Source organism: Tribolium madens, unplaced genomic scaffold (assembly GCF_015345945.1).
Source record: "Tribolium madens isolate multiple individuals breed KSU strain unplaced genomic scaffold, Tmad_KSU_1.1 Scaffold_20;HRSCAF=117;Tcas5.2_LG4, whole genome shotgun sequence".
Taxonomy (NCBI): Eukaryota; Metazoa; Arthropoda; class Insecta; order Coleoptera; family Tenebrionidae; genus Tribolium; species Tribolium madens.
Genome location: NW_025400985.1, coordinates 12,865,722 through 12,885,753, shown reverse-complemented (window position 1 = coordinate 12,885,753; position 20,032 = coordinate 12,865,722). Strand labels below are relative to the sequence as shown.

The window sequence follows — 20,032 nt, the reverse complement described above, 5'->3', positions numbered from 1 at the left end:
AATTATCTTTGTAATAAGATTATTGTATAATTTACCCAACAAAATTGAATTTTTCAATCAAAAAAATATTTATTTGAATGAAACTTTACAATTGTTAGCTTCAAATAAGGAAGCGTTCAAATTAAATAAATCAGTTTCATAAATTGAATGCGTAAGTTTTTATTTCAAGAAAACAATTTTTTCTTCCAAAAGTTCCATATTTCAGAAGAAATTATTATTTTTACTTCAAGAATTAGTAGATTTTACTTCAATAATAAACGTTATTTACTCTTAATGTTGTATTTACTTGATTTAAAACTCAATGGAAATATTTATATTAAATCAATTATGTTTCTACTCAAGAAATGCAGGTTGAGCAAATAATTTTCTATTTTGGAGAATATATTTACTTGCGTATATCGAAGATTAAGAATTATTTAATTCGAGAGTATTTTACTCACTGTTAAACAATATTTCTCTGTGTGCATTTTTGTTATTTATTTACGTTTATGAAAAAAATATAAAAATAATAATTGACGCAATTTTTTATCCAGGGTCCGGCAGAATGAAGTATTCATTTTAAAATGAAGTACGAGTATTTTGAATAGTGGTTAAATTTTTATTTAAAAATTACACAAAAGGATTTTTTTTTGTTTTTTCAAAAACATGTGGTGAATGATGGAAAGCAGTTCTACCAATAGAAAAAAATGTTTAATAGTAAAACAATATTTTGATTAAATAAATGGAAGATAATATGGTTTGAATAGTTTTATTTATATGTGAAACTTGCTAACTAGGTGGAAACAGGTAACAAATAAATAAATAAAATTTGGTTAAATCGGTTACAAGTGAAGTGCTTGACCAATATTGACAAATCGTGACATTTTGTAGCTGGCAAATCGTTGGTAAACAGGTGGAAACGGTTTAAAAATGTTGAGAAAACTTCAACTTTTCCTATGGGTCATAACTTCAAACCACTAGGAATCGGATTACTGCAATTTTGCCCTCGAGTGTAGGCAGTGATTGCATTTGCCAAATGGAATCAGTCTCAGATCCCCCATAAATTTCATTATGTGTCCTAAACTAATGTCGTCCAATATTGTACCGATTTTGGAAAATATTTTTCGAAGTGAAAATCTCAATCCGGTGTGATTTACGTTTTGACAGAGCTGTACAAGTACAATTTGCATTGAATCGCTATAGAATTCGTAGTATTGTATGCGAACAAGGAAAGAGCGTGGCTTTTAAGGATGGGAATCGTTTTAAAGCACTCTGCTTTACCAAACGTTTCTTTTACTATATTCACCCTTTTCGACTATCAAATAAATGTGATACAATTTCAATATTATGCCTCTACAAAAAAACAACGTCCTGTCGTCGTTTTAATAAAGTACTTGTGCCTCCGCGTAATAACTGTAATAAAACATTTTGTAACAATCACCGGGGGTGGAAACGAGGCGCCGGCCCTCCCCTCGCTAATATTAGATATCAAACATGATCCATAGGGGATGTTCGGTTTTAAAACTGAATCGTTCCGGAAAATCAAAGGCGGTTGGAGTGTACAAATGATGCCAGGAATAAAATTACTTTTTAGAAAGTCCCAGATTTTGTTTAGAAATTGAATTCGAAAAAATAGGAAAATAAGTCAATGGACGACTGTACATTTCACCCTTTGCAAACTCAATGATGTGTGGCTGTGTCTAGAAAAGCATAATATACTGACGTTCAGCAACCACCCTCCTGATTCCTTTGTGCGTGTTGCTTTTATGGTGTCGTCGCGATTTTTTGTTCCACCAGTCGAACAAATCGGAAAATCACGAAAATGATGAAGCGATGGCTTTGTTTTATTTCTTACTTGCACACAATAAACTGCAATTAATTTCAGTAATTAATTAAAACAGTCAAGTAATTAAAAAAGTTTTAATGTAAAAATGTTTAGTTAAGTAAGTGAAAAACTACTACAATTGAACTACTGAATTATTTGTCTGAAGCCAATAAGCACTAACTATAGAACGGTAATAAAATAAAAAGAGTTTATAACTTTTTTGTCTTTTTTGAAATCGAATTATTTAAGAATTTTTTCATTTAAGTAAAATTTTCAGTTTGGAACATGTAAAAGCATCCAAGACATCATTTTTGTTTTTTTCTGGGACAATTATAGAGTATTAAAAAGATAGTATATTTTTAGTATTCTCTTTAAAATATACTTTAAGTTAATTCTAGTGGATTCAGCAAAACTCTGTAAATCTCGTCTAAAATGTGGTTTATTTTGATCCGTTCTTCTGATTATTATTTATGGCGCGGTCCGGATTTAGTTCAATCCGGGATCTTAAAGAGATCGTTTCTTTCATTTCGGCGATAGAGGGGTCATCTGATGCCTTATCTGGGCCTTCTTCTAATGCGCATTTTATACAGCTATCTTCGTCAATCAGCTGATGCGTGTTCACGTCTTTTTATATTGTTCCGGTTTGCAACAATAGACGGCTTCCCTTGCTTTTGATCGGATTAGGTCGAATTTACAAAATTCCTCTCATAACAGTGTCCGAATCGCAATTTCGTTGAATTTGTCTCGACAGTTATCGATTCGCTCTTGAATAGAATAAAAATGACGAGACGGGAAAAGGATACATATTTCGCCCTCAGAAAGGATGTCATTAGCGCGAATATCCCGCGGCTTGACGCCTTCAATTCGATTTTGTTTGGGAAAAATCGATGAGGGGTTGGGTGACTAAACGGCCTTGATTGATGACCGGAGTCGGTGGTGAGTGACCAAGCGACCAACATTTGTTTTCTTTCCGAACCCTTACGTGGTGGAATGTTGAAAAGCACTTTCCCACATAAAGAAAATCTCAAGAAACACAAAAAGTGCATTCGTATGGTATTTTTCTTCGTTGGCAGGACATTGTGGAATAATTTATCGAGTTGAAGGAAATTACGAAAAAATTGGATGTTTTGCTTGTAAAGACGTGTTCTCCATTAACATGATTAAACTGGTACGGAGATACCCTTTGTGGTGTTTCTCCAAGAGACGCCACAACAATGCGTGCGCTCCTATTGTTTGGATTTATTTCACAGAAACCATATCACTTACGTTAAATTAAAATTTACTACACCAATTTTCTGTACGGCGTATGTCAAGAAAACGCTTTTTTAATCGTCGTTCCGAATCAAATGTTAATTGAAACGTAAAGTCGAAGGCGTTGAGAGGAAATGGATTTAGAATGGGGCAAGCTTATCGCAACGCTCAGACTTCTACGGACGTTATTGTGATCCAGAGATACTGTCTTATCTAATGAATTTACTTTTAACGGGCTTTCTTCTTCTCACAAAATCGCTTTATTTATCACAATTCAAAAAGTATGCAGACTTCCAAGGTATTATTCTTTTTCAACCAGGAGCAACAACAAAGAAATCGATGACGAAATTTTGTTATTAGTTATTTTGTTATTTAGTCAGATTTATTTTAATTTAATAATAAAAAGAATAAAATGGTAAAATAAAGTAAAAAAACACACAAGTTAAAAATTTGCTACATACGTGATAATCTGATAATAATACATATATATTTTTTTGCCAAGTACATAAAATACAGTTTTTGCAGATAAACTGTTGTTGTTTTAGGACGAGGCAAGATGAATCCGTAAAATCTTTTTAGGTACGTGTTATAAAGAATATTTTTTTGTTAAAGCTCCCAAAAACACATTCAACATTATGTATGATTGATGTGATCAGAGCAAATATTTCTCAAAAATAGTGAGCTTTTATGCCATGCCACCTAGTAACTACATTGTTTTTTTTTGTTTGTAAAAATGTATTTTAAGTATTTTATTATTGAATTTGAAAAAAAAAAACATTTTAGGGACTTAAATGTGTTCTAGCTACTTTTGGGAAGCTATACAAAAAAAACATTTTTGTTTGTGTTCCTAAAATTCTATGAATTTAAACACTTTGTGTTTTCCTCAGAAACTTGTAGTTTGTGCAACAGAAAAATGTTACCAAAGACAATGGAAAATGTAAACACTATACTGAAGGACTATTATTGGAGAGAAATGCAAAAAGCCGTATCTATTAGTTTGAAGAAAATTATCCTTATTTTGATTTTAATTTCTACTTGAGAATAGTTATAATTTATAATTTAGCAATAAAAGTATCGCTTTCTCTTCGACATAGCAATTACGCGGTTACCCTCTAGTACTTTCAAGTCTAAAAACCCTCGATGTAAACAGTGCATTGTATGAATGTAACTCAATTTACTGTCGACTCCCGACATTAGTTTGCATCTTTGGGGGGCTTCGCTTTCCATTAGTGGAGCTTCACTTCGCTCTAAACCATCTCTTTCTATCGCAAATTAAATTCGATATTTTTCGAGTAAATTTCAATCGTAATTGCAATTTTATTAAACGTTCCTGACTGAATCAGTTTCGTTGAAAAGGTAAATAATTTGAAAAGCCATTAGTTAAATCTGAGAAAAATGCGCTTGCAACGATGAGGTTTAGCTGATTTCCCAGGAGATCGGCTTCAATGCCTATCGCGGTCACACTTCAATGGCTACGGAAAGACCCGTTCACATCATTTCCTGATGGATTACTACAGATTCACTACCCGATTTTCGCCGAATCGAAGACTGACAGCGGCTTTAGCCCGAGAAGGGAATTAACAAAAATTGATTTAAGCGGACGATAATTCATGGCTTAGTCGAAAAAAAAAATCAATCGAGACAAAATTTTAATTCCAATCGGTGCAAAAATGATCTCGGCGAGTTGCTAAAGATAAATGTTTTGACCCTGAGGCCTCGATATTGGCGCTCTGCTTCAGAAGCGAACAAATATTTGACTAGTCAACACGCATATAGACGAATCCATCTCCAAAGTCAACACCGCTCTTCATATCGGTGTTTAATATCCCCCAACACTAAGACCCGGTCGGCTGTATCGACTATTGTTTAGAATCACGAAACGAATTTCGCATTTCAAGTTAACTCACAATTGCAAGACTTGATTTTATCGAGTGTTTTGCTAATTGACGTTAAGTTATGAAGACTAATGAGAAAACTTTCCACCCTCACCGCTCATCATCTTCACGTCGACCAATTTCCAGTTTATTGTGTGATTGATGATAGGCCATCACCTTAAAATTAGCCTTAAAGTAGAGACACCTGACCAGAAATTATATTTAATCAAATTTTGTGCTTCAAACACCGACCTCGTTTTCGTATTTCAATTACATCAAATTAGAACGAGCAATTTTTTTTTCCCTGAAAGCACGCAAAATAATTGACCTGAAAATAGATTTAGTGATGCTGCAGAAGTGCCGCTGACACGTGACTTTCAGTCAGGAGCGAGAACTCCGGGCAACCGGACTTGCTTTATTGTCACGGACCTCTCAGTACGAATCCGGTCTCTCCGGAACATCATTCGCGAAAGTCAAAACCGTGCTTAATTAGTGAAAATCAGTTCAATACATGACGTTTAGGTGAGTCAGCTCCACGTGCTTTCGCCCTCTTAGGGGAGTTAAATAATAAAATACATTCCTGGCGCAACCTGTTGAATTGTGAGCAGCAGGTGACGTGAAAAGAAGCTAAAAAGGAAAAAACGTGTAATTGAGCCGCGGTAATCCCTAAATTGAGATAAACCGAAGCAAAAAGGAACGGTAAATTGTTTAATTTGTGTGAGGGTTGTAATTTAATCGAAGTTTAAGGTTTAGGAAGAGTTTGGTACAAAGCTCGCATCGCGACTTTCAGGCACGTTTGAATAAAATTTTCTTAGTTGGAAAACGGGGTGAGAGAAGGGGGTTTTATTTTTTAATTTGCATCTGCTGGGAGGGAGGCGATCGATCAGTCACTTCGATTGTGATATGATTCCTCTGATTGCGTCGCACTTACTCCATGAATACCGAGTAGAAGCCGGCAAGTGACGTGAAGTGGTCTCAGATATTACTCCATCTACTTGTCTACTTCGCACCAAGACGACGAAGCAGGGGCGCCGAGATGCATTATTTTTCAACGAAAATGCTCCCTATTTTCAGAGATTCATCCCTAAATTCAGTGTAATGTTTCGGTGCAGAGATCTAAGATTAATGGACCAATGGCATAAAATCACTAGAAATTATTTACCAACACTTTTTTAACATTAACCATATTTTTTGTATTATTTAGCAATTTAACAAAAATTTTATTGACTCAACATCTTTGTTATTAATAAAAGAAACACTTTATTAAAATCAGATTTTCTAGAATGAACTATGAATTTACATCGAACGAAAAGTCGTTTACAGCTGAAATCAATAACAATTACAATAACAACAGAAATTAACAATATTTAGAAGTCTTTAAAAAAATGTTATTATAGAATTTAAACTATTTTAATATCCAAAAACGTGTTATGCAAAGAATAATTAGATTTGGACATCAGATACTGTTTTTTTTTTAACGAAATTAGAAAATGTGTTTTTAGTTTTAATGAACATTATGGCTTTATAAAAGTTCAACTTTAAAAATTATTTAAAGATTTTGAGAATTGAGAGTTTTTATTGCTAAAAATTTAAACAGGCAACATTTTTTACACATTACATTATATACATTAACATGTTTAAAAAAGAAAGGGAGCTACATCTCTTGAAAGGGGTGCAAGAGGTGTTCAGTTTTTATTGTTAAAAATTTAAATAGATGATAGAATATTTTAAAACAAAAGTTTCCTATAAACATGTTTAGGTGCGTTTTTTGGGTTTTTCCCAATATTTCAGAATAGATAAAATTACAAAATTTGATACAGCTGATAACCTCTATACACTTAAACGAATTCCTCAAAATCGCTAAGTTCTATCGGAAAAACGCAAAAGACTTTTTTTATGAAAAACTATGAAATTTAGAATTTCGTTGCTGAAAGTGGCAAGAAACCACAGGCCAAAGAGTTAGAGTACTTTTGACCCTGAAAGCCCCTATTTAAAAATTTCTACATTTTATCTTTGAATTAGTTTAGGTGTATAAAGGTTATTATCTGTACCAAATTTTGTAATTTTTTCTAAAATGGTTTCGAACATATTGGGAAAAACTGTAAAAGGCGCATCCTTTTGAGGGGGTGTAGCTCCCTTGCATAACATTTTTCGTTACATGTTCATAGGAAACTTTTGTCTTAAAATTGAATATTCTTTCTTCTGCTTAAATTTGTAACAATAATAACGGAGCACCCTGTAAATAACAACAAATAAGGATTGATGTTGAACAAATGTCGAAATTTTTAATCAGGGTCGTCCTATAGTGTAGAGATATGTAGTAAAAAAAACCCTAACTATTTTGGTTTTTTTGGTACCTACATGTTTATAGGAAACTTTTGTCTAAAAATTGAATATTCTAGATAACACCAATTGAAATTTATAACAACAATAACGGAACATCCCTGTGTTCTTAATTGGTTGAAAAGCATGACTTTTATACTTTTTTATACAACTTTGGAAAAATTAATAGATTGTTATTTACTTTAATTAATCAGATTTAAGAATAAGTAATTGATTTTAAAATTATATTTTATAAACAAATAAATTAGTAAGAATATAATACCAGTAAGAGCTACTTTTGAATAAATAGTAAAATATGTTTTTGCTTATTGGTACTGGAAAATAAAAATCAGTATCGATATTTGTACTGTAGTCTTTATATTATTATATCCTCCGGCTTTGGAGCCGGGGGCCTCGAGTACATATCAATTCAGAACACCAAACGTTGGATTACAAATAAGAAGCTCTATTGGGGTTCGGTCACGTATTTCGCATCAGAAATGAAATATGCCACTTACAATTCRGTTTCTAGAATCCAACACTACACCCAAATCGATGAAATAATATCCGCTTTTATAGAAAATCGCAAATCTCTGAAAAAATAAAAATCTTGTTTACATTTTCCGCTTGTATAATTATATCACAGAGCCATCCGCATCTAGGGGGTGTACCGAGAGACATTCGTCAAATTGTCACGACACAGTTATTAATGGGTGGCCATTTCGATCAGGGTCTTCCCTATCTCCATCTCTATCTCTCCCCTTTTTGCTGATGACTAAAATACATTAACATGCTTCCCTACACAATGCTGAGCTAGTCATTACATGTTATGAAAGCCGGCGTTAAAATGCATTATACAAGTCTTTTAGGGGACATTTATCATAAAATGCTTTAAAAGATACATCGTTCGTAATCGCTAGTTTTGTCAAATAAAAAAATTGTCACGCATTTATTATCGACATGAAAATATTTTTTTTAATGATGGATTAATTGGATTTTTCTTGTCACGCAGGAATGTACAACATGATCAGTTTGGGGTTCCGGTCAAAAAAGGCAGCGAAGGGGCAGATGACGTCAGCTCACCGGAAAGTATGCCGGATTATGATCCACCTCCTTTGAGACACATCGACAAGTACATCCGGCCTGAATGTCCGTGTCTATCCAAAAGAGCCACTGTTGCGCTTTTTAGTTGTTTAGGTTTTATTATTATGTTCGGAATGAGGACCAGCATGGGGGTCGTCAAACTTCAGTTTCCGGTAACAATACAAACAAAAAATTAAGGGACTTTTATTAATTACACTTGAGATTATCGTTCACACTTTCAAACTGCAGAAACTTCTAATTGATGCTTTGTTCTAGCGATAACAAAGATAAAAATAAAAAACAATTTGTGCTCATGCTCATTTTAAACAGTGATAAGAATGAAATTTGTACTTGTTCTCAATGAATGTGGTCAAAATAAAATAAACTTAAAAGACATTTACATTTAAATTCAAATAAATGAATAAAATAAAAATAATAATAGTAATAATAATTAATGAATTATTATTATCGTATTATGTACAAAAGTGAATAAACAGTATGGAACCGAGTGGTTATTTAAAAAATCAATCATTGCCTTCAGAAAATAGTAATTAGTAAAAATTATAGTGCTATAAAAAATGTGATCGTGTTTTAAGAACGCAGTTTTGTTTTAATTTTGAATTATGCGATTTTTTTTTCAAATTGGCAACTTATAAAAATTTCTTTTTCCATAAAAATTGAATAAAATGTAGATATGTAGGTACAATCCTTAGATTATAGTTTTTATAAAACAAAGGTTTACAGTGGGTTGCCATTTGGAAAAAATAAAAAAAATAAAAATTTTGCAAAACACAAAAAAAATCTAAAAAATTTATTCTTACAAAACGTCATAATTTTAATAGTGCCTACTTTATTATTCATCAATTACTTAGTTTAAAAAAAAAAAAATAAGCAGTTTAGAGGATTGGTTCTATACTTTCTATTCACTTGGTATACAAGATAAACATAAACTTATTTCAGTCATATTACAGAATCTTTCTGTAAATAGTGTGTGGTTCCACTATTCACTATCGTTAGAGTTCATCAAATCTTAATTACTGTAAAAGTTTAATATTCATTTAAACTAGTTTAAGCCTTTTTCAGCAATTCACAATAGAAATTCTATATAACTACAGTGAGCCTCAAAATTATGGAATAATCTTATTATAACTGAAAATATTTTGTTTTTTGGCAAAAATGTTCGAACAGGTCAATTTTCTTTTATAAATACACAATTTGCAGTTTTATAAAATTTTACACTCTTTCCGTTTTTGAGTAATGATATAATCGACCTTTTTTTAAATGGAAACCCATAGTTTTTTTAGCCAATTCGATACATTTTTAAATTGTTGAAATGACAACACTAAAATATTAATACTCCATTGAAAACGAGGTGGTAAATATGGCATTACTCTGAGATCGGATAAAGCACAAAGGGTAATTTGAATAAAATAAAATTTTAAATTTTAAGGTCCAAACGTGGTTGGCCATCCAAACTGCGTCTGGTTTTTGACATTTCAGAAATGTCAAAAAAAATATTCAAATAATTATGTGTGAATCTGATATTGAAATTGTTACAACAGAGTAGTTCTCTCCCAGAAGTAGGAAAAACTGCTACAGAAGCAATTGAATATTAATTTAGCAAAATATTATTATATATTAACATTGGCAAACCTGTATATTACCGCCCAAGAGATCAATTGATATTCCTGCTCACGGGATTTAATGATGGATTTTCCAACCTTTGGGTTAGCAATCGGCATGACATTAGTGATTGTGAATAAATATTACGTAATTTTCGAAAAAAAATCACCAAAAAAGTGAAATAATATCAACAAAAAACAAACATACAATTTTAAATCACTTGAAAATTTTATATTTTTTAAAAAGAATATTGACCTGTTCGAGCATTTTTGTCAAAAGAAAAATTGCAATTTTAATTAATAAAATTATTGTATAATTTAGCCGCTCACTGTATAATAATAAATTAATAGTATAATAGTTTTTTTATTCCGAATTACAGTCTTGTACAAGAGATGTTTTAATATCATTTTTGCACGATAGAACGCTTTTAGTTAGTTACCTCGTTTGTTTCGAGACCGGTACTGGTTTCTTTGATAAACAGAACGGTAAGTAATTTACTTACCGTTTTAGAACGTAAGTAATTTCAAACATTAATCCGATAAAATCCACAAAACATTTATTGATAGCATAAACATTATTATAAACATTATATACCCAACAAATTATTTTATATTAAAATTAAACGTACAACCAATACAATTATTAATTACAATTCCACCGGCTTTTTTGGTAGTTTTTTTTCAGTATTTTTTTTACTATTTCACAACTCTTTTCCTCACACCAGCTTTCAAAGATTTTCTAGGCATTTTCATATCAAAATCTTGATTTTTCAGGAATTTGTGATGAACAACCAATGTTCCAAGTTTGTTCGATTTCACTGTGTACACATTCGGAGTCTGAATCACACATTTTTCTTGAGAAAACTCATGAAATGTTCTAAGCTGTTTTTTTCAAAGGTGTATTTTTTCAAACTATCCACAAACTTTTGTCTAGGCCTCAACATCAACCTCAACTATTGTTAACAATAATTCATTCAATTTATAACAATTCGTGAAACACCGTGGAGACACTTTAGGTAAAAATGAAATGACACAATTGATATTTTTATTCAAATAATTTATTAAGATCAAGGTAAAAAGGTTTCTATCGTGCAAAAAACGTTATAAGCATCACGAACGTTAAGGACTACCGATCTCAGACAATAATTGGCTTCGATCGGTAAAATGTCCTTACCTTGATGCTTAATATACTATACTATTAGCAGACTTAATACAATTAGTATCTAAAGTAAAATGTTACCAGTGCAACTTTTAGTAAATACATAATCAACATACATATTATTAAAAAAATAACATTGAACTAACATTGTTATTATATTTTGTTTGTTGTTTATTTAGTTATTTCAAACTTATAAATTATATTTTTTTGTGTTTATTTTTAACAAAAAAGTTTATTGTTATAACTTGATTGAGATATTTTGTAGAATGAGACCTCGACTGCTGGAGTGGACTCTGCAATTTTCTGGGGTTACTTCATCACCCAAATACCGGGAGGTCTAATTGCTGCGGCTTACCCAGCAAACAAGCTTTTTGGCTTAGCTATTGGCACATCATCATTTCTGAATTTATTTCTTCCCTCAATTTACTTTCATTCAAATATGCTCATTATCGTTAAGGTGATGCAAGGTTTAGTGGAGGTAATATTTCTAATTCCAAGTAGGTTGAAAATGCAAGGAAATTATTTCAGGGGGTCACATATCCAGCCTGTCACGGTATTATGCGATTCTGGGCGCCTCCTCTTGAACGTTCCCGTTTAGCAACTTTAGCATTTAGCGGCTGTTATGCAGGAGTGATGTTTTCGATGCCTATATCAAGTGAATTAGTGAAACGTTTAGGTCCCTTATCTCCCTTTTATTTCTATGGAATTTTTGGATTAATATGGTACTTGTCATGGCTGTGGTTGGTGTTTGAAAAACCCTCGTACCACCCAGCTATCGATCCAAAAGAACTCTACTACATAGAAAATTCTTTAGGGAGCACTAATCAAAATTATGTCACACCCAACATCTCCAACACTCCCTGGAAGACGTTTTTTACTTCGCTGCCTTGTTATGCTATATTTGTAGCAAATTTTTGCAGATCTTGGAATTTTTATCTGTTAGTTCTGTTCCAAGTCATGTACTTTAAGGATGCTTATGGAGTCGACATCGAAGAGGTAAATCCATTTCTTGCAACAATAAAATATAACAAAATTAACTCTAGAATGGCTTCATGGGGGCTCTCCCGCATTTACTAATGACAATAATCGTCCCCGGTGGAGGCATTCTCGCTGATCGTCTTCGAAGAAAAGGAATTCTAAACACCACCCAAGTGAGAAAACTCTTTAATTGTGGTGGTTTTGGCATGGAGGCCACTTTCTTTCTAATTATGGCCTACTCGGATACAGTTATGCAGGGTATGACAGCGCTGACGATCGGCGTAGCCTTTAGTGGTTTTGCCATTTCTGGATTCAACGTTAACCATTTGGACATAGCACCACGATATGCTAGTATCCTAATGGGCATTTCGAACGGAATTGGCACCATCGCTGGGTGTATTTGTCCCTACGTCGTTCATTTAGTCATCGACGGAAATCGGGTAAGTTTCAAACTGCAATCGCCGCTCTAGAATAATGCAATTTGACGTCTTTGCTGTTGCTGTTTCGCACGGACGCCTTCGAATACCCACTGAACAATGGTATCATATCCAGAAATATGAAGGGCGAAATGACATGCATACAGAGAGTTCATTTTAGCGGCGGTGATCGAGCCAGTCGTGTGTGAAAGCGAGGGTGGCATGATATACTGGTCTGCGAACTTACAGCCGTGAAAGTAAAAATTACATTTCTTTTATGTTTCATTATTGCGTTTTGAGTGAACTAAATAAAATAAAATCAAGTGCTAAAATAAACAGCAAAAATTTCTCCGTATGAAATAAAAGAAATTATTTTTAGCGTTCTAGACTTAAGAACCGACATTCTCTTTTCACTTTCAGACCCGCGAGCAATGGCGATACGTCTTCATCCTCTCTGCTATGATCCACTACGCAGGCATCATCTTTTACGCATTTTTTGCTTCTGGTGAGCTTCAAGATTGGGCCGATCCACGTGCCGAGGAAGAGAAGCAGTGGAATCAAATGAATGAAGCAGTTCCGGTGAAAGCTCCGGTAATATTTCTCAACTTATTGTTTTCAATATAATTATTATAATAATAATTAGAATCAAAATAATGGTTTGCTGCAACGCCAGTTGAGTGGCAAAAATAACTATGGATCTGTGGATAAACCGTCACCACCAAGACCCCAACCACCCCAACAACAACCGCCGCCGTCGGTGCCGTTTGTACCTAGCGGAAATCCCTTTTTATCGGGGAGTAATCCATTCAGACAGGAACAGGTACAACCAGAAGCTCAGGATACTTATATGCACGGTACCGTTTTTGATCGCACTTATTAAATTTAGAAAGTAGATTGGAGAATGCGACCGACGATACTTTTTTAATAATTTTATTCGTGATTAAAAAATTTTCCTACGAGCCTAACAGAAAGTAAGTTTTTCCATCCGAATTTCCGAAAGGAAAGTTGCCAATTACCTCCCCGGAAGGTAAAAATTACCCCCCCCCCTCATCTGTTATAATTAAATTAAAAATGTATGTAACCTCTCAGGCAGGTAAAAATTTTGGGCAGGACCGGATTGCGGCAATGGTCAAATTAATAATCCTTGGTCAAAAGAGTCTCAAAAAAGATGACGACCGCATTACGGCGGTAGAAAACGCACGTAGCAGGATTTTCAATATTTAAAATTTTTGCAAAAACGTTTAAATTTAATATAAAACTCATCAAATGGTTCGTCGAAATTAGAGGTCAAAAAATCATTTAAAATAATGATCTAATTTTGCACAACACTATACAAAAAATCTGATTATCTTGACTAATAATTGAACAAGTTTGTTAAAATTTTTAATAAATCTTGTCTTAGGCACTTTTATCTTTTCTGTAGGAAAACTTTATTAGCAATATTTTTTTTTAATTACAAATTACAACCGCAGTCCGGTCATGAATTTTTAGAAGCGATATGACACACCGAAAATTTTACTTCCCTCATAGAAACGGAAAACATGCTGCTAAATTTAATAGCAAAACTGGAATATCAAGAAAAATTGTTATTTTTGAAAGTTTTCTTGTTGGATCGTAGGAAAAATTATATGTATTACACTGGAGAAAAGTGTCTTTTCCTCCCTGAGTGGTCACTGCCCTCGACAAGTCTRGGGCAGTAACTTTCACCTGCGAAAGGAAAAGATACATTTTCCTCTTTTGTAATACAAGTAACAATTATTTCAACAAAATACTAAATATGAAATAAACAAACAGGTAATAAAAATTATTTCTTATTTTGTACTTACCTACAATTTATGATTGACAGTTATTTAACAATTAAAAAGGTGTCGTAGGGAAATTTAGTAATAGAATAAAAACCATTGTATAGAAAGCTACCACACAATTGAAGCATGTAACTTGAAATTTTGAAATGACTTTTTGGAAAATATTTTGTAAAATAACTGCAATTGTTAGATGAAGCACTTTTTTTAACAAACTGACCTACTTATAGGTAGATAGAAAAAAAATTGTCAATTTGTATAAAACTTTGTTACCACTGAAAATAATTATAAAATGCATTTATCATAGATTAACTTTTTTTATGAATTATTATGAATTTGTTTCAATAAAATCAAAATCTATAAAAAATCAAACTACCAATAAGAATATAAAACTTGATATATTCATAGATGAAGTAATTTATGTTATGGTATACAGAGTGGTTATAAATGATTTTCATCTAGCCAGCTTTGGAATTTTTTTGCATGTAACTTTATTTGTGCCGCTCTAATTTTTTGAAATCTCTAGTTCTGTCATTAGTGTCACTTATTAATTAATAATAAATGGTTGTTAAATTAAACTTTTATTGTTTCAACTAATTTCCAATAATAATTGATAATGATGTATACTTTGGAAGAAAACAAGTTTATAATTGAAGTCTCTTTTCGAAGTGGACGCTTAGTAAACGGCAATTTTTTTAATTTTGAGTTAAAACAAGTAGGTACCCCTATTTTCGTAAAGCGGCATTTTTTATTTTACATGGAAAATTCACAGCTGGCTAGATGAAAATCATTTATAGCCACTTTGTATAAATTACCTATATTTTAGTATTCTACATATTTGAAAATTTTGGGATATTTTCAGAGAGGACTACGACTTTCTTCACATTTACCGCTTTGATGTACGCAGCAAAAAAAGTAGTCTTTTTTATTTCCTATTATTATTCTTGAAAATACACAGTAGTTCCGCCGGTCTATTTGCAAACTACATCTTAGTGTCACATTTCTCTCTTGAAAATTTCTCCATTGTAACAAGATTCTGTATTCCAGGGTTGCGTTATGTTGTACATAATCATGTTTATAATTCGATTTTGTTTCAATTCATCATACATTATAATATTTATAGGATGTTAAGTATTTGAGGAAACTTACCCTCAAGGCTGTGTTGACAATAATACAGTGGGATTTCAAATCCCACTAAAAATCGTTGATAATAATGGCGATAATAACTAGTTATACWGAATGAATGTGCGAGTTGGTATAAAAGTTGCATAAAGGTACAAAACGAGAGTAGATATGTATGTTGTACACGGGTGCGAAATTAGACTAGAAGTGTTACTACTTTGTTTCGAAAAACTGTAAATTTGTCAGTTTTTGGAAATGACGTAAGACTTACTGTAACTTCTAAATAGATGTAGTAACAAAAAAATTACATTTGATTATATATTTTATTTGCAGTGTTGTTACAACACAATATATTTTGTCGCTAAAATTGTGAAAGACTTGTATGAAATCGTGTAAAAATTAAATGGGTGTTAGATGTTTTCTATGTTCCTTCTACTTCTTCACTGTCTCTCTCTAACTTGTCAATAATTGCGTAAATGTATAAAAATGTATTTCTTCTTTGCGTGATTACGATTTTTTCGAGCGATGTTGAACTGTTTTTGGTTTTGAATGAGCAATACCTGCTTTTAGACTACATTTACTGTTGTTTTTTCAATTCTTACCATTCTTGACGTGTATTAAATTTGTTAAAACATCCAACGTTTTTATAAATTTTATTCGCGTTGAGAGCAGTAGTGTAGAGGCAATAAATGATGCAAATATTCATGTTAAATTTAATGTTTTTTAAAACCTTGCATATCGATGTGTTTTAATAGGACTTAAGTGATATACGGCGTAAATAATTAACAAACTGCATGCTACGGACATCACTATCAGATAATATAATGTTGACAGTTTCTGAATAGTTTCGTTTAACTTTTTTTGAATTAGTGAATATCATTGATGTGTTAAATCTTTAAAATGTGATTGTTTACAGATCAATGTAAGAATAAAAATGTATAATAAATAATTCTGTTACTGAGGCAATGTTCCGCTTATTTTTCCCCGAACACTAGTGAAAAAAAACACAAGGTTTTTTCAAATTTTATTAACAAAAATATTACAAGTACGTCTAAGAACTACAATAAATTATTAGTTCTAGTACCTAATGGCAAACTTTTAATTACAAAAAAAACTACTGGCTAATCATGAAAGACGCAATAAATTGCGCCAGCACCACATACGTAGTTGCAATTTTTATTTGCAATTTTAGTTTACTCTCAGGTTTTGGCATTTTTAAGTACCTAAAACTTAGAACAGTCGATTGAGGAGACCTCTTCTTCCAATTTGTTTTTTTGGAGGCCCTTGTGCATAAGGCGGATGCGGATTTGTGCTCACGTAATAAATCCCACGAGCCCTAAAAATCCAATTAAAAAGAAAACAAAATACTGATTAAAAACCTACTCATGTGTTACATGTTCGCCCATTAATACATATTCTTCATCTTTAGGGCTACAAAAACCCGTCATAAAACTTAACAAGGTTGGACAAGGGTACGCCCAAAATCCTTTTTTTGTAACAATAGACTCAATAAAATACGGTGTTACTTTAGTATGATCGCAAGCTAAGGTTTCTGAAAATAATTTTCTCAAAAAAAGAAAAACTTTGGACAAAATATTGATTTACTGAAAATGGTATCACTGCCGCATCCCGGCTGACTCGATCCTCCATTTATATAAAAATCCGCATGTCCTGTGGGCCCCCATTGTCCCAAAATTCCGGCCCCTGTGTGTAAAACATCAACAAAATGAGCATCTGTATAATCCAAATCCCGCGATCTGTTACTGCCCATGTAGAATACGATAGTGGGGTCCAAGCCTGGAATTGTGAGTGAGATAAAGGTGAAAGTGTAGATTTTTTTCCATTACCGGTAATTCGACCCAGTTTCCCGTGTTCGATGGGATTGAGATAATTTGCAACGAGACCAGCAATGTGAGCACCGACACTATAGCCGACTAAATGCAAGTCATCGGCTCTTACACCTCTGGGATGATGGGTTAAATAATTGATGAGTTGGGCGATGCATTTAGCGCAGAAGCGGGGCGCCCATTCCATTTGCTATTACASAAAAGAAGTTGTACCATTTTTTGATTTTTTATGGTAAATACCTTTAGACATGGCTCCCGGACTAGAGTCCCGTAATCCACAATGATAATATTGTAGTTTCCTCTGTAGAAATAGGCGTCTCTCATATCAGTACTAGGTGACAAATTCCTTCCACCGCCAAACCCATGAATCACAATTTTTGTTGGATTAATTCTATTAAATTGACTATTGTATAACGACTCTTCTTTGGTTGTGTCTATCAGCTCCGGATTTTTCTGSGTCCGCCTTCAAATGTGTTAATTTCACTATCAAAGTTTTTATTGTTCATTGAAGTAGAATAGCAATAGCCGTTTAAAAACAGTAATTTTTATTTAATAGGACATTAAAATGCTGTGTTTTATCGGATGTTCCATGACTTCATATGTGTGATTAACCACACTTTCGCCAGGAATTTATTAGAAATTAGACTTGACGTACCTTGTGTATAAGAAAAATTGAATTTGTCGGTGAGGACACCTGTAGGGTCTAGGGATGCAGGAGGAGGTGTTAAAAAGGTCCTGAACCGTCTCTGGTTTTTTCTTTTCTTTGACGTCTTCGCCATAAGCACCTGGAATTAGGTCAAAAATGTTGTGATCAAATTACTGTTTATAGTCATTTATTATGTAATTCATGGTTTGTTCTTTTTTTGGTTGTTTTATATTCTATTTACGTATATTTTCTGTGGTATTTGTAAGCAATACCTATACTCAGATTAACCTTCACTCATCTTACCACATAAGAATTTTATTTTTATTTTATTTTTCTAATATTAGAAACAATATATCAAAGAAAATTTTTGACCTGTGCACATTAAAACTTTTGCTAAAAATGGATACAAATTCTTCTAGTAATTGACACGCCTTAAAAATAAGAAAATCTTTCGAAAGTGCACCTAACAATTTGCACGTAAATTAATTTGCTTTAATTGCCATAATATAATAATAAAATTTTATTTTTTTTTATTAATTATTATTACAGAATTTTCAGTTGTTCCACTTTTTGAGAATTCTTGTACTATCAAAATGCTAAATCACGTTATGCATACACGCACACGTTGTGTGTAATCTAATTATATTACATTAAAGCTTAATACATCCGTAAAAGCTATTACTTAACATCAAAATAAATCCAAAACTTGTAATTATAGTCTCGTCAAAAATTGCGAAAAGTAGTGTCCGAAAAAGCATCAAAACAAAGCCGCCAAGTAGAAAGTCAAACACAATAAATTACAACTCAAAGGAAATGTCAACAAAAGTAGAAACCCAAAAATTATCAGGTTTGTCTCCTCAGACAGAAAAACTCTGTTAATTAGAAGAGAGTACTTATACTTCAATTAAAATTAATTAAGAGAAGAGTACTAATTTGTAAGAAATGACACGTAATTTTACAACTTCCGGAAAATTTTTAATTTTTTAATTATCACCTACTTTACTATAAATATAAGTTTAGTGTTATTTAAACTTCCCCCAGACGAAAAAATGTCATTTACCTCAAGGAAGTCTATTGCATAATAGCGCGTGAGATTTACTGACAGATTGTTATTATTTGTATAATAATACGAAATTGCAATGTAACATGTTATTAATTTCACCGCAGGTTTCTTATACACTTTTCCTTTTGAGTGAATAAAAAAATGTCAGATATTAAAAATATTTACATAAATTTTGTGTCAGTGAAAGTTCCAAAAAAATCGAAGACAAATAGACACAACACAATAAATAAATGATTCTATTGTTCTACAAATTCGGTCATTTTTTGTATCTGCTTTGTGCTGAAATCTAAAATCAGAACTAGGAACACGTATTTTATAATWCTACTATGGAAAATAAAATAATTAGTTTAATGAATATTAATTCTCTGGGGGAACACCCACAAGAATAATTTAACTGTAATAGTGATAGTGACAGTGATGTTGCAAAAATTCCGATCAAAACAGATCAGTTAATTAATTTGGTTGCGACCGCAACCTTAATCCTTAACCTTCACCGGCAAAGAATATCAATTTTTCCACATGACACATAAACTTTCATAAAAACAAATTCTTACTTACACTTTCTCTTTCTTCTAGAAGATGTTAGTAAATATGACTTACCGGTAAACGCGAAGAAAAGAAGATAATAACAAAGAACAATAATCACCACACTTTCTCGTTTCACTGTCACAAATACCGGCAAGTTTCGATGACCAGTCATCCTAGCATTGGCCCTGTTTTATTTTATTAGAGTGTTTTTGACTCAAAGAACACAAACATGTGCTAGTGAAAGTCGATCAAGCGACTTGTACGATGGTCAATCGTTGTATGCATCGTCGTACGAAGAGTACCTTCACTTTTACAACCTCCTCTATATCGCGACTCTCACCGGGTTATTAGATATTACACATGGGAATTTTTGATAACACATAGTTGCGTAAGAGGGAGAAAATTCGCGAAGGCGCTAATGTTTCGGTACCTATTACAGTACCATCAATTATTCCATGCTTCCGTACATCATTTTTTTGAAAATGTGTCGTCGGATGTTAAGTAACATTTTTTTT

At 32.5% G+C, this 20,032-nt stretch overlaps 2 protein-coding genes across 3 annotated transcripts in view; one reads left to right on the top strand and one right to left on the bottom strand.

The window, feature by feature from the left end:
- The window catches only part of LOC123004854 (vesicular glutamate transporter 1), a 27,304-nt gene extending 12,735 nt beyond the window's left edge, over positions 1-14,569 (top strand). Inside the window, exons 1-7 of one of the 2 annotated variants that reach the window (XM_044398341.1) lie at positions 5,324-5,451; positions 8,264-8,507; positions 11,381-11,593; positions 11,644-12,111; positions 12,159-12,533; positions 12,930-13,100; positions 13,153-14,569. In XM_044398341.1, the coding sequence (XP_044254276.1) occupies positions 5,441-5,451; positions 8,264-8,507; positions 11,381-11,593; positions 11,644-12,111; positions 12,159-12,533; positions 12,930-13,100; positions 13,153-13,389 (1,719 nt within the window). In that variant the 5' untranslated portion in view covers positions 5,324-5,440 and the 3' untranslated portion in view covers positions 13,390-14,569. Of the gene's footprint in view, positions 1-5,323; positions 5,452-8,263; positions 8,508-11,380; positions 11,594-11,643; positions 12,112-12,158; positions 12,534-12,929; positions 13,101-13,152 lie in introns of those variants that run through there. The other variant, XM_044398340.1, reaches the window with a different exon arrangement.
- Positions 14,570-16,444: 1,875 nt separating this feature from the next.
- On the bottom strand, positions 16,445-19,828 carry LOC123005091 (phospholipase A1 member A). The gene is made up of 7 exons (XM_044398704.1): positions 19,590-19,828; positions 17,936-18,065; positions 17,521-17,743; positions 17,281-17,470; positions 17,039-17,230; positions 16,817-16,985; positions 16,445-16,769 (listed from the first exon to the last, which is right to left on the bottom strand). Exons 1-7 carry the CDS (start codon positions 19,687-19,689, stop codon positions 16,664-16,666), a joined length of 1,110 nt encoding a protein of 369 aa, XP_044254639.1. The 5' UTR covers positions 19,690-19,828; the 3' UTR covers positions 16,445-16,663.
- Positions 19,829-20,032: the final 204 nt, after the last annotated feature.